The 14,617-nt window shown below is 35.6% G+C and overlaps 1 protein-coding gene across 7 annotated transcripts in view; it reads left to right on the top strand.

Moving 5' to 3' along the window:
- The window catches only part of LOC132275430 (eIF-2-alpha kinase GCN2), a 38,653-nt gene that overhangs the window by 3,655 nt on the left and 20,381 nt on the right, over positions 1-14,617 (top strand). For 6 of the 7 annotated variants that reach the window (XM_059776923.1, XM_059776922.1, XM_059776921.1 and 3 more), the window contains exons 6-18: positions 302-700; positions 2,210-2,341; positions 2,416-2,502; positions 2,627-2,713; positions 2,803-2,917; positions 4,154-4,265; positions 7,099-7,153; positions 7,446-7,615; positions 7,809-7,993; positions 9,057-9,202; positions 9,296-9,545; positions 12,459-12,741; positions 12,849-12,942. In XM_059776923.1, coding sequence (XP_059632906.1) covers positions 302-700; positions 2,210-2,341; positions 2,416-2,502; positions 2,627-2,713; positions 2,803-2,917; positions 4,154-4,265; positions 7,099-7,153; positions 7,446-7,615; positions 7,809-7,993; positions 9,057-9,202; positions 9,296-9,545; positions 12,459-12,741; positions 12,849-12,942 — 2,115 coding nt within the window. The remainder of the gene's footprint in view (positions 1-301; positions 701-2,209; positions 2,342-2,415; positions 2,503-2,626; positions 2,714-2,802; positions 2,918-4,153; positions 4,266-7,098; positions 7,154-7,445; positions 7,616-7,808; positions 7,994-9,056; positions 9,203-9,295; positions 9,546-12,458; positions 12,742-12,848; positions 12,943-14,617) is intronic. The other variant, XM_059776919.1, reaches the window with a different exon arrangement.

Genomic DNA, 14,617 nt, shown 5'->3' with positions numbered 1-14,617 from the left:
TGTATATTCTTCGGATATTTTTGTTTTGATAAGTTGTCCATCATTCAGAAAATTAACATTATTTTTTATAAAGAACTAGGTATTGAATCTATCTGCTAGTCACTGAGTTGATGATTCTGTATTTGTCATTGCTTCATAGAAGATTCAAAGGGCTTTGGCTCTTTTCACTGCCTTCTGTTTTAGATTGGTCAACATGCTAACTGTCTGGAAACTGAATTTATTTTTCCTGTTAAAGGATTGAGTATTTTAGATTCTGCTTGCTTTTGGATGATTTGTTGATTGTTTTATTTCTTTCTGGAAGGTTTCCTCCCAGGCAAGAGATAGGAGCAGTCAGTTCCAAAAGGATATAACAGTTTCAGGTGACAGAACTTGGTATTCTATGGGACCTTTTGTTTATGGTTTTGTGGATCTTTTCAGTGGCTCTGGGGAGTCATGGCATTGGGGTCTTGAGGTGGAGGATAATGGTGGGATGAACTTGTCATTACGTTCCAATAAATTGGATAATTCTAGACACGGATATGAGGTTCAAGAGAAGATAATGGACCAGAATGTGAAACCATTGGTATTTCAGGATACAAAGCAAGGTCCTCTACTAACACCTGTAAAACTAGATACTCTTGAGGAAGAGAGCGAAGATGAGAGTAAGAACTTATCTGCTACTGATTCAAGTAGATCGCTGTCAGGGGAATCAACAGTAAAGGTAATGTAGGAACTGCTTTTGTTTTTGATTGAAATTTGATTGCAAAAATATGCATGGATAAGTAAACTGGTCGTTCCTTTACTATTCAAGATATTATTTACTGAGAACGTTTTGTCCTTTTCCATCATATCATGATGCAGATATTATATTTGCGGTCACATATATAGTTCAGGGTCATAAATAGTCTCTAATTTTGAGTTCAAGTTACCTATATGTCCAAGCTGCTTTATGTAATTGTTTCATGTCAACAATGCTTATTTTCTATTCTTGGAAATACCCTTTTTCTTTAATCTTTTTACTGTTCGGCCCTCTCTGTGCTTCATGAAGTACATGAAGCAGTGTAATTAGGTATGGTGGTAATATACAAAGGAGTTTTTGGTTAGAGGACCGTAATCTAGATTTTACGAATACCTAACACCACCTCAGGAAGCTCGATGCCGGTAGCATACAAGGATAGAATTGGACGGATTGTTACCAATACACACACACACACACACACACTACAGATAAACTCTATACTTTAGAAGCAGCAGGACTATGGATATAACATCACAGGTGACAGAATCAACAGGGTTGGTGATTGCTGCATTCTGCAATGGAGATCACCTTTTGCCAATGAAAGCTTAATTGGAAACCCTTGCTGCATACATTAATTTCTGTATTTTTGAAGTAATGACCTAGAAAGAGTTTCTACTGATTGAATGGATTTGGTTATCAAAAGTTCACCCAGAAATTGTCCAAAATACCAGTCTGTACTCTTTAAGCATATTCTGAGTGTGGCCTGATTGCAGATTGTCCTGCTGAGAGAAGTTCTAGATCTCTTCTCATGGTAAATTGTGATTATGAGAGAGATTATTGCGCCGACACAATCGTCAATTTAGTACCATTCTTGACTGGTCTTTTCATCAGAGTTATTTATTGAGCTGGGGTCAAAATGATGTGAGTATCACAATTAAAGATACATGTTTCTTAATGACAAATGGAACTTAATATTTGGTTTGAATATTTACTGGGGAGATCAAATCAATCTTGGTAACTATATATAAATAAGAAACAAATACAGGAATTATAAGAAGTATGATTGGCATAAAAATCACAAAAAACTAAAATAAGGTTGGAGAAGTATAAATGATCTTCCGAATATTAGTATGGACATGTCAGTCCAAAAACCGAGGACCTAAGATTTCTCATTCTTCAATGACCACCTTCTGTAATTATGAAGGATAAAAGTACAAAATGGAAAAAGTAAAGAGGACCTTAGTCTAATATAGATGCATTGCAAGTAGTTGAACAAAAAAATAAACCAAAAAAAAATGGGAAGTAAATTGAAGGATGGGCAGCAAACCCCAAAAGTTTCAAAGAGATTCTGCTAATCTTCTGTCACAGATCATTGTAGACTTTTTGTTTGTTGGGCTTCTGGAATTGTTTATGATGTTTGCTATCATATGCTCCGACTTCTGGAATTGTTTATATTCTTTCTTATCACATTATGATTGAAATATTTCACAGGAATTTTTTGTGGGACGAGATCTAGCAGAAACTGATGTTGGTGATATAGATAGTGACCCTTCAGAATCAATGACTGCTGCGTCAATGATTGATGATCAGTTATCTCACACTGTGGAAAGAGATTTGATTCTGGTAATTTTCTCTGCCTCATTTGTTCTGTTCTTGTAGAATTTAATTGTAGACATGGGATTTGTTTTGCTTTCTAGGCTCATCTGCTTCGCCTTGCTTGCACTTCTAAGGAACAACTCGCGGATGCTTTGCCAGAAATAACATCAGAGCTTTACAATTTAGGGGTATGTAATTCATGAGTTTCTGCAAGTTAAAAGACTGTCCTTTTTTTTTTATTCTTTTTCTGCCTTTTGTTTCTCCAATTTGATCCTTTATGAACTTTTGTTGCTGAATGGTGATGTGGTTCAGATCATTCCAGAAAGTGTGCGGGATCTAGTTACCAAACCATCTCCACTATTTGACAAAACTTTTAATCATGTCTTTGGACAGCATATGGTCGGTCACTCTTTCCTATCTTTTATCATCCACTAGAATCTAACCTCCATTTAATTGACAGTCTATATTCCCCTAATTCTGTTAAATAGGTTTCATCTAAAATCTCTCAATTCTGGAAAACCGCTTCTGATTCCGGACGGCAGAATACTTCATCTATCCCCAGTTCTCGATATCTCAATGACTTTGAGGAGCTCCAACCCCTTGGTTAGAGAAATTCCTTTTGTGTTACTACAACTGTTTCACTTGTATTATATTTCTCAATAGAACTTTTATATGTTGAAATCAAGTAAACCATAATCTAGTTAGTTTCTCATAATCTATTTGCATGCTGCTATGGTATTCTGGGGGTGTAGACAAATAAGCACAAAGATTTGAGATCCTCATTTTGGACAGCCTCTAAAATTTCTGCTGACGTATTAAAATTTCCTTGAGCGTTTATGAAATTGAGTTTTTAAAGAGGAAAAAGAGATTTTTTTCTAGCACTAGGAAAAATACCTTGTGATTCTTGTAGTCTGCTAACCCAATTACAGTGTACCACAACCAATTACATTGATCTGTCAAAAAAAATATCATGATGCCCCTTCTCATTTAGGCATTTCCTTTTAAATTGTTTACTTTATTTGTTAGCTGAAAAGGAAAAATATATATTCTTGCCATGGTTGACAACATGGCTCTTCGATATTACAAATGAACTCCTTGTAGTAGTCTTAAACTTCTAAAGCTACTTAGCCTACTTGATTTTAAGCCTTCAAAACTTCAGGTAGTTTTTTAAACTTTTAACTCTCAATGGAGGCTGTTCAAATCTCTTTGGATTCCAGCGGAAAAAGAGCAAGCAAATTAAATTTAGGACTCGATATGTATCTTATGATTTTTCATAAACTTTACTTACCTACTCACCCTCCCTTTAAAAAAAAGAAGAAGGAATGTGTCATATGGTTTTTCATAATTAGTGGTATTTTAGTACTTCTACACATTTTGATGACTTGCTTTCCATGTTAGCGGGCTTTAGAAATGGATTTTATCTAGTCTTATTCGTCTGAGGGACTAGTTAACTTCCATTTGATGTATAGAAATTTCTTATTTGCTAGACTTTCCTATTTGAATTTTGTTTCTTGAGTTAGAGGCATTTAGTAATATGCCTCTGCGAGAATGTTTGCATATCCTTAACTTCTATTGGTGATGATAATCCGATTTATTTTTTCTCAGTGAACTTGCAAGTAGTAAAATTCCATTCATTTCTTTCCTTCTCTTTCTATCTCCTTAGAAGTCTCCATACTACTTAGGGATGTGTGTGTTATTTCCTTTTCAGTGTAAGATGGCTTCCTATTTGGGGGTGCAACATTCTGTTTTGCTGGTAAAACTTAGTGGGCTCTTACTTTCTTTTTTAGTTTTTATGTGCATGTGTGTGTTAATGCTCAAGTTTTTGATACATGCTGACAGGTCATGGTGGATTTGGTCACGTAGTACTGTGCAAGAATAAGTTAGATGGAAGGCATTATGCTGTGAAGAAGATTCGTTTGAAGGACAAAAGTCCACCTGACCGAATATTGAGGTAGTAAGTCTGCTTGGTGTAGAACATTATTATCGTATGTTAGATTTTTAAGCTCTAATTCTATTAACATATTTCTTTTTTGGTTTTGATGGTCATTTATTGTTTTATTAATAAATTGCTTATCCAGTAGTATTTTGCAGAAATAATTGCAAAATCCAAATTTATTGAAAGGCATTATGCTGATGTGGCCCAAACCATTCAAGTCCCAACTTTATTTTCTAATTACAACTTGATTTAAGGGAGTAGGCTATGGCTTAAAGTTGGTTTCAAGTTGTAATTAAATGGTTGGATCAAAAGCTTTACAAGAAAGCTGGAAAATTAGTGATCTCTGGTAATTGATAAATCATCTCAGTTGGATCTGATGTCTTTTATTTGACGCCTTGCCTTTTTCTTGTTTCACATTAATCCTGAAGTGGTGGGGTCAAGTTTGGTCCATAACTTGTTGGGTCAAAATGTATCGAACCTGAACGTTGACCATGTATATAATATGGGTTTGATGTGTATTTGGAAAAATCGTTCTAATAAATCCCCTTTAACCTGGATCCAACCTATTCATCATCATCCTTGCCTTAATTCCACATGCATGGAGTCGGCCACATGAATTCTCTCTCCAATTTTTTCTATTACATGCCGTTTCACTTACTATATTTAACTTGTTAAAGTCATTTTAATAACCTCATCCCAATCCTGGATCCAACTTAGCAATACTGGATATTTTTCAGTCTCTATGCTGGCATTTTCTTGTATTTGGCTAAAAATTGAAGCAAAATGTCAAAAAAGCCATTGAACCTGTTTTTTACACACTTAATTTAAAATGATAATAAAATAAATTATAAAAAAACTTTGCTTTGCAAATGGAAAGATATGTGGTTTTGGCACTTCGTTTTTTGTAATTTTCTATTTCACTTAATATTTTTAATAACTGGAATGACACAAATGCCCCTTAAAAATGGACTGCAAAAGTGCTTTTTAGGATAACTGTGGAGTATGAGAGTGTTTTTGAAGGACATCTGTGTCTTTTAAAAAAAAAATGGAAGTGTAGTGTTAAAGTACCAAAATGGGAGTGCAGACGTCATTTCCTAATTGAAAAAAATGGCCTTCAAGCTTTGATGTATGAGTTATTGTTCATATTGGATTTTCTTTGTCAGTTTAGTGTTTGTTGATTCCCTCTCGATTTTTCCTGCTTCTCCCTTTCGGTTTACTTGGATATTGAAATTTAATATTTTAAATTAAATTTCTTGTTTCTTATCAGTCATAAGTTTTGTAAAGAAATAAAATTTATTGATAAGTTCTAGCAAATATTGTCGTGGTTACTTTCCTTAGTTTCTAGGTTGCAGTTTTACATCTCATTGTGTGCATGCATAAGATTTGTCCTTTTTGTATAACAATAGTTGTACAGACTAGCTTTGCAACTCATACATAGTGCGAATGGTCCAGTTATTGATACTTTATTATAATAATCTGCAGAAAAAGACTGTCGCTCATAATTTTATTTTTAACATGGAAACTTGTGTTTCAACTATTCTAGGATTTCGTAAGATTTTAATTTTAACATTTAGATGGTTAAAATTTAATTTGAAAATCAAGAATGCCTTTCTAAAAGGTTTTTCATCTTGTGATCTGTCATGTCAGTATTATAGATTGTTCATATTGGTAGTTTGCTTTTCTGTTATGGACTTCAATTTGAATTTTAATGCTGAAGAATGGTTCTTAATCATTGGATTGGGGGCAAAATGCTCTTGTTTATTGGATTATGTCCTATCTCTTGATGGGTTTCAGTTCCCTATATGAGATTGTATATTTGGTAAGTGTGATACTGATGAATTGTCTCCATAGGAAGAGGTTTTTGTTGCAAAATATGTTTTCACAATGATATTATTAGCCATATAATTTTTTATTTATTATCTCAACCTTTTCAGTAAATCTTTATTATTATTATATTTCATGTTGAATAGGACTACTTTGGGAAAGAAGTCATGATTGGGAAACTATTCCTGGCTGGCATGTGTCTTCCACTGTTTGCTTACTTGGTTCTTGGTGATGCTAGCCAAAGGTCTCCTCAATGGCCAGCAGGAGGACTCGGTTGGAGCCTTCCTCCTTGTCAGATGTATCTATAAAAACACCTTCCTCCTCTTTCTTCAGAGAATATGGATGACAAGCTCTCTCAAGGTCCATTTGCTCCAATGACACCATGGGATCCTTTGACTCCCATCCATTATGTTATTCCTTGGAAGCCATTAACTGTAGAAGCGGATGTTGATAATTTGGATGTGTTTCACATGATTCTTTTACAATATACTAAGTTGGACGGGAGGTCATCTTTGGTTATCCTAGGGGTTTGACTTTTTATGGCTGGTCAAAAGTAACCACTTATACAACATGAAGGAGCTAGACGGGGAGAAAATAGGTGGCACTCATTACCCATGTGTGGAAAATCCAACTGACCCAACTGGGCCTTGATGCTTATAAGGGTGCAAAGGAGAAGCTTCCTAACTGGATATTTTGCGTTGACTACTAACTTTTAAGAGACAATTTAGCTGCTTAAAACTGAACTTATTTTTTATTGTTACACTTTCTTTTGTTAGCTCCATGCATCCCGTCTATATTAGAGTTTTGAAGATTGACGCTCTCATTAGTTTTTACTTTCTTAAATTTTGAGACATTTTATAGTAAATTGGGTCACCATCAGCATTTGTTCTGTACATGGCATATTTATTTTTTATTATTATTATTTGGATTCACAAAGTGTGCTCATCATTATTCTTTTATTGTTCTTATTATTGGTTATCATCTTTTACATTCGTTAACGCATCCAATATTACGTGGTTCGTAGGGAAGTAGCCACACTTTCACGGTTGCAGCACCAACATGTTGTGCGTTACTATCAGGTATGAGCTTTAAAAATTGTTTTGTCTTTCCATTACATTTTCTACAGTCTATCAAATCTCCTTTACTTTGCTTTGTGATCATCATAATAGTTTACCTTGCTGTATGTCCATGGAGAATATGAACTGTTGTTGCAATTCCTAATTGCTTTAAGTTGTATCTCATTTGACATAAAGTTTAACTTTTGGCAAAAATCTACTCTGGAAAATTATTATTTGAAATTTTAGAAAATTCGACTAATCATGATGTTTGGGCTAAATTGCTCTAATTTTTTATTCTCAAAAATAATTTCAGGCATGGTTTGAAGCAGGAGTTGCTGGTTGCTATGGTGATACCACATGGGGATCGTGGACTGCAGCAAGTTCCAATTTCAGTTACAAGGGTGCAAGTTCTGCAGATATTACTGGCCAAGAGAATAAGATTGAATCAACTTATCTGTACATTCAAATGGAATATTGCCCAAGGTAAAACTTCCATTTCCTTTCCTTAAGTAACTCACTTTTTAAATTCTCTTATCATATTTTATAAGGTAACTGTTCATATTATTATATTATTCTCCCCAAATTTATTTCAGTAATTTTTTAATTACATAGTTATCTCTCTCTTAGCATTTAATTTTATTGTTACTGATTAATATTTTGACTCGTGATTTTGAAGGACTCTTCGGCAGATGTTTGATTCATACAGTCATTTTGACAAGGAATTAGCCTGGCATTTGTTTCGCCAAATTGTAGAAGGCTTGGTACACATACATGGACAGGGAATCATCCATCGTGACTTGACCCCTAATAACATCTTCTTTGGTGCTCGGAATGATATCAAGATTGGAGATTTTGGTCTTGGTATGATGCAATCTTTTTAATTTGATAAAGACAACACTACAATATCCCCACCATCCAAATCAGGCAACCGCCACATAGAAACTACATTATTACCGACCATAACTGCCACATGGAACTATTTTGTCACCCGTCTATCAAATCCATCACCAATCTGAAATCCGTACCAGATTCTCTACAGGACCTCTAATGAAATGCACCAACCACCATCTAATCACTTGACCTACCACCACTTTCAGGAAAAAGAGAGGGGGTTTTCCCACTGATATTTATTTTGAAAAGAAATTTATGAGCCTGACTACAAATACAGGATAGTTGGTGAACTGACACATTTGAAAGTGACTTTGTTGAGACAAATCGCTGTTGATGTGTGTCTATTTACATGATCTAAATTGATCAACCTCTCTTAAAAATGTATTCTGAGGTACTCTGTGTTCAATAAATTGCAATTACCTTACTACATAAATCTTATAAATTCATACTCCGATCTTAATTTCCTACATTATAAAATATATTTCGGTAACTGCTGGAGAATTTTATGGATAATTAGAGCCATCTACGAGTCCAACACAGACACATCCTATTTCTCTTAGAAATTCTCAGTTTCTGAATTGAAGTTTCTAATTTAATGTGTAATTATTTATTAGATTCTTTCAAGAAATAACTCTTTTTTTCAAAAAAAATATTTTGTGTTTCTTTTGCACTCAGTGACTGCATATTCAAATGTTGAAATGGGTGTGTGGCAAGATAAATAAAGGATAGATTTAGAGATGAATACATTGGTTTGATGGTTGAAATGGCATCTGTTTGGAGATAAAGTGAAAGAAAATCGATTGAGATGGCTTGGAAATGTGCAAAAGAGACCATTAGTTGCACCAATTAGGAAGAGTGGCACTAGCATGCTCCGCATTTGGGTAACTCTAGGGGAATGGGTCGACCAAAATTAGAGCATTCGGGTGGTGCACGTTTATGCATATTAGATGAGGCTGAATAAGCAAGACATATAAAAGGCATACAAAGTATCAGACTTATGTGTGCTTATTTTCTCTCCTCTGTTATGTTTCAGCCAAGTTCTTGAAGCTTGAGCAACTGGACCAGGATCCTGATCCTGCAGAAGCTGCTGGAGTTTCAGTTGATGGTACTGGCCAAGTTGGTACATATTTTTATACTGCACCAGAAATTGAGCAAGGGTGGCCAAAAATCGATGAAAAGGTAAATTGATATATCCTTCTTTTGGCTGTCCTTACTCCAGCCAGTATGGCTTCTACCTGATCTGCTTCATTGTTGCATCATCTTGGATGACAGGCTGACATGTACAGCTTGGGAGTTGTGTTCTTTGAGCTATGGCATCCCTTCAGTACCCAAATGGAGAGACACATAGTTCTTTCTGAACTTAAACAAAAGCGAGAACTTCCTTCTGATTGGGTTAAGGAATTTTCAGAACAGGCATCCTTACTACAGCGCTTGATGTCCCAAAGTCCATCTGATCGTCCATCGGCCACAGAACTTCTCCAACATGCTTTTCCTCCACGGATGGAATATGAAATGTTAGATAGTAAGTAATAAGATGTATCTTTGTTTGTATTTTATGTATCAGTATGTTCTTCTATACTAGGAGAACCCAGAAGTTCATTTGTGGCTTTAAAGAAATTTTCCAACAAATATGTTATTTATGGATTGTGTCAAGCAATTAAAAAATTAGCTGTGAAGCCTTTGATGCTTATAGGAACCTAGGTGGGAGTCTAGCAGTCTTTTCTACTTCTTCTCTATACTTTTGCTGTTCATTTGGCTTTATAACCCCTTGCCAAACTTTTACAGCCCCTTTTTCTATATTCAAAATCTTATATGACTAAGTTAATCCTTTCATCTTTCAAGAGTTCTATCTTAACAGCCTAATGCCTAAAAATGAAATAAATCTGCCCTTATTACTGCTCATGGAACTATTCAAAGCCCAGAGTGCCCGTGCCCGAAAGTCTGTTCGTCTACGCCTCAATCCTGCCCTTTGTTACTGCTCACAGGCACTGTTGACAGCCTTAGAAGAGTCCAATTTTTTTTTCCTCCCATGCCTACTTGTACCTCAAACGTTCACCCCTTCTTTGATTTTGTGAACCTCGAAACTCCATATTTCACTGATGTTTTACCATATAAAAAGCTTTCTTAATGCTGTCATATGTCAATCCTTTGATTATAGTAGAGAATGATTTCTTTCCAATTAACCACATCATATTCCTAATCTCTCATGTAAAGTTTCTCAATAGTTGTTTCAAAAGGAAAAGAAAAAAAAAAAGCTGAAGAAAAGCACTGCTAAAGTTCGAGAATTTAGTGCCACAAATGATCAAAAATTGGAACCAGTGCCACTGCTGGAATCATTATTGAACCTGCATTAACCTTTATGTTTCATATGTCAGCTAGGTTTTTGAAACAACTTAGTGTACACTGTGTCATGTACTTGAAATATATTTGCAATTGAAACAATTATAAACAATGTTGTTGGGCATGTAATTTTGAAAATGTTGACGATGTATGCTCCACGTCTTTATCCATCAATAGATAGTTCATAGTTCACATCCTGCAACATCTTTTAGAATATATTTTTATCCTTTTTGACATTTGATATATTTTCTTGCCAAATTTCCTGTATGTTTTTATTCAAGGAGTTCCTATATTTTTGCAAGAATCTATTATTACAACATATTGTTTATAATCATTACAAGATGAAGATGATGCTGTTGTGATGTTATTTTGTATCTTTCATTTCTTATAGTTATCATGGTTGATATGTAGCTAATCATCTGTGCCTTTGTGTGAATATTATGTCCACCTAATATGCTAATTAAAATAGAATTGAAAAGTCTCATGGGGCATTAATTTCTATTCTCGCTTATTGTTCCCTTGGCCTTCTTTTTGGTGATTTTTTTTGGCATATTTTTAAATTCAGCCTGTCCGTGGTGGGTGGCTAAAATCTTTGCTGTGTTATATTTGTTTTCTAATTCGTGCAACCTGAGATCTATTGTGTTTTCTATTTTTAAAGTTAAGTATGGAGATATGCAATGCTTAAACAACACATACTTATTTGACACATACATACTTGTCTTTATATTGTGTTGCCGTATAATATATGAGATATAGTTGTTCATTGTGATAATTTATTTAGAAAGAAATTGCAGCCTACTTCTGTAACTAAGTGTGGCAAGCACAGATGTTTTTTTCCCCTTTAAGTCGATTACCTCAAACTTAATTGATGCTCAATCTTATGTTTCAAAGTAAGGTTCTGCCCTATTGAGGCTCAAATCTTAAAGCAGAGTTAATTTTAGCCAACAGTTATATACAGTTAGTCCTTCAACTTGTTATGCCTTTGCCTCGCTACTAATGGTTAGACAGAAAGAAAGTGGAGGTGCGGGTAGCCCTCACTGCCTCCTTTTAGTCGATTGTTTGTTATAGTGGGTTTAAACTTGAAATTATCATTTCATGTTGTTTGTCCTTAAGGGCGTGTCTCGTCTGAATGCCTTGTGATCTATCTAGTTCATATTCAGTTTTCTTGCAAAATTGATCCAAGAATATTTGTTGTATCAATTTAGGTGCCTTTCCTCTGTGAGAAATGGTGCAAGTTGTGCAATCCTCAATTCTGTATACTGATGTTAACTTCGTTGATTTGGTTCATTTTTGAGCTTATGGCTTCCCTTTAGTGAAGAGTAGCGGTGAAAAGATGTCTTGTATTCCATTTCTCGCTCATTTTCACATGGCTAGGAACCAGTGTAGGCATGCATTTTCCACTTTTAGTTAGAATCCTCCTTAGGCCTAGATAATCAAAATCTTGATTGTAACTACTGATTCCCTTGTTTTTTATGATTCTTCAATTTCATTTGTCACAAGTGCAATTGTTTGCAATATTCATTATTTAACCTTCTCTTTTCTGTCATTTTCAGGGTCTAGTTATTTCTTTATTTGTTCTCTTGTTCTTTTGGCCTTTTGGTTATATGTATGTTCAGGTTCAGTCTAAATGATTTATTTGAAATTTTGACGGTGGATCTGATACATGTGGGTGTTTAGTTTGATGTATGGAACTGAAGATTCTGTGTGAGGTTATAAGGTACGGCTAGTTGTTCAGAGTCCACTTCAATTGATATGGCCTTGGCTAACAGCCGGGATGGCTTTGAATCTTTCGTTCTCTGGTAATTTGGGGTTCAACAGACAAATTTTTTCTTCTTCGTAGTCAGATAGGCCTGTTAAATTTTGGAGGGGAAAATCATTAAGATAACCTTATCCCATTAAATAGTACAGAGCCTAATGTGGGATATTCAAAACCTTCTCTTTTTGCTTGCCTATCCAAATTTGTGTGGCTGTGAAATTATTTGTTTGACTGAGATTAGCTAGTGTTAAGTTCACTGTTCTAGAAGCTGGACTTTGACTTCTTGATCTAGACCATTGATTAGTTAGCTTGAGCAAACTGTTACTCATATATGTGCAGGTATACTACGAACAATGCATACTTCAGAAGACACCAGTATTTATGATAAAGTTGTGAATGCTATCTTTGATGAGGAGTTATCAAGCACCAAAGACCACCATGAGCATGTTGAAAGATTGAGGTTGCTCAGAAACGATACTTCGTCTATCCAGTACACAGATTCAGAGACTGAAGCCCGTGATCTGGTTGTGGAGTTCACAACAGAAGTGTTCAGACAACATTGTGCAAAGCGTTTGGAAATAATACCCTTGCGACTGCTGGGTAATTGTCCAGAGCTCAATAGGTTTTGCTCCTAATCAAACTTCTTCTTGTCATTTTTTGAGTAGATTTAATACCCAAAATGTTTCTTGATACGTGCTTGAGCTGGCCGCTTTGGTTTATTGTGTGAAGGAATACCGTTAAACTTTTGACCCGCAGTGGAGACAAGATTGAGCTTTGCCGTGAGCTGCGCTCTCCCTTTGTTAATTGGGTTATTGCAAACCAGGTATTTAACATTAATTTTTTTTTATCCCATTATCGATCAAATTTATGACATTATCTAGCCAATTTTCTTAGCCTGTATCTTGCTTCTTCTGATGAAAAAATTGATTTTCTTTTTAAAATTTATTTGAGCCACACTTCTTATATTGTGGCTTGCCATTTTTCTTTTGTTGTTTTTCCTTTGGCTAGTTGCCATGCCTATGCTATGTATTTTTGGGTGTTGGGAGCCCAAGTTTTTTTCTTATATATTGTTTCTTTCTCACTAAAAGTCCTGCTATTTCACCGCCTGTTGGAATTTGTTTCCTTTTTTTTGTTGGGTGGCAAAATTTACCTTAACCTAAAGTGTGTATAATTAGATTCCTTCTGAGTTTTTGATATCAAAATCTTAACTGCCTGCTATCTTCGATCGATCTTCATCAAACTCAGGCAATCCTCAACCAACAGTATCTTGATATTCTCCCGAAGTGAAACTCACACAATCACGGATCATAGTAAAGAAATTACAACTCGATCAAACTTTTGGTTTTTGACACAATTTGCCAACTAAAATACACTAAATCCAAACACCTATGAGTGATCAATCTTGCAAGGACCATCTTTCTGCTAATAAGTCTTGCCATGAGCAGCTCCTCTCTATAGATAAACATAACATGATTCAAACTAGGGCTGCGAATGAACCGAGCCGAGCTTTAGTATCTAGGGCTTGGCTTGTTTGTTTGTGGGTTCAACTCGGGATCGTGACCAGATATAAAAGCTGAGTTCAAGCTCGGCTCGTCATTTTTTTTGAAAAGTTCGGGCTCGGTTGTTTAATAAAAAAAGGCCAACGTTGATATCATGTTCAGGCTCAGTTTGAGCTCTATTTAAGATCGCTTTGACTCATTCAGGAAGCTTATGTTCATAAACATATGCTCATAGTCTACGTTTGTGAAGCTATATAAGCCTACACAAGCCTATGTTCGTGAACACATATGAGCCTACACTAGCCTAGTGTTCATGAGTCTACCTGAGTTAAGCTTAACAATGTTCGGGGTCGGCTTGTTTACTAAATGAGCTCAAAAACCGACCCTCGAGCTTGCCTTGTTTACTTAATAAACAAGTTTGAGTGATGCTTTAAATGAGCCAATTTTGAGGTGATTCTGATTATGACTTGCTGAGAGAAGGCGGCCTCTCTCGGGAAACATGGCCCAATTTCTCTGATTTCGGGTTTCTTTCTTTTTTTCCGGGGCCCAGAACGCTTGAAAGGGGAAAGGGGGGGGGGGGGGGGGGGGGGGGTGTTAGAGACAGTATTGTATGGAGCTTGAGAGACCATGTGGTAACTTTTGACAGCTGCAAGGGAACTATCTTTACCTGGCATTTGACATAAAACACCTACCAAGCCAATCACAATTAGGATACCTCATTTCTGGAAAATACTTCACGTTCACTCTCATTACACAATTGTCACTCTTTCAGAAATTAACTCAAACTTGAGGGATAATACATCTTTATTACCGCCCCACTCTTTTCCTTGAAGTTTTCTTGCGGAAGTTTCCGCCCAAGTTAGTTTACCTTGGACACATCATATTGCAAGTAGCTCTTCCTTCATACACATCCACACTACGAACCCACAATGGGCTGTTGCAGCTCCAAGACGTTTGGAATTAACTCAACAATTGAGTTGAAGTGTATTTTTCACTAAA

This window comes from Cornus florida, unplaced genomic scaffold (assembly GCF_030987335.1).
Source record: "Cornus florida cultivar Cherokee Brave unplaced genomic scaffold, ASM3098733v1 CherokeeBrave_3.0.0_Hap2_Chr09, whole genome shotgun sequence".
NCBI lineage: Eukaryota > Viridiplantae > Streptophyta > Magnoliopsida > Cornales > Cornaceae > Cornus > Cornus florida.
Note: the sequence above shows the minus strand (reverse complement) of the source record. Positions and strands in the feature narration are given on the sequence as shown.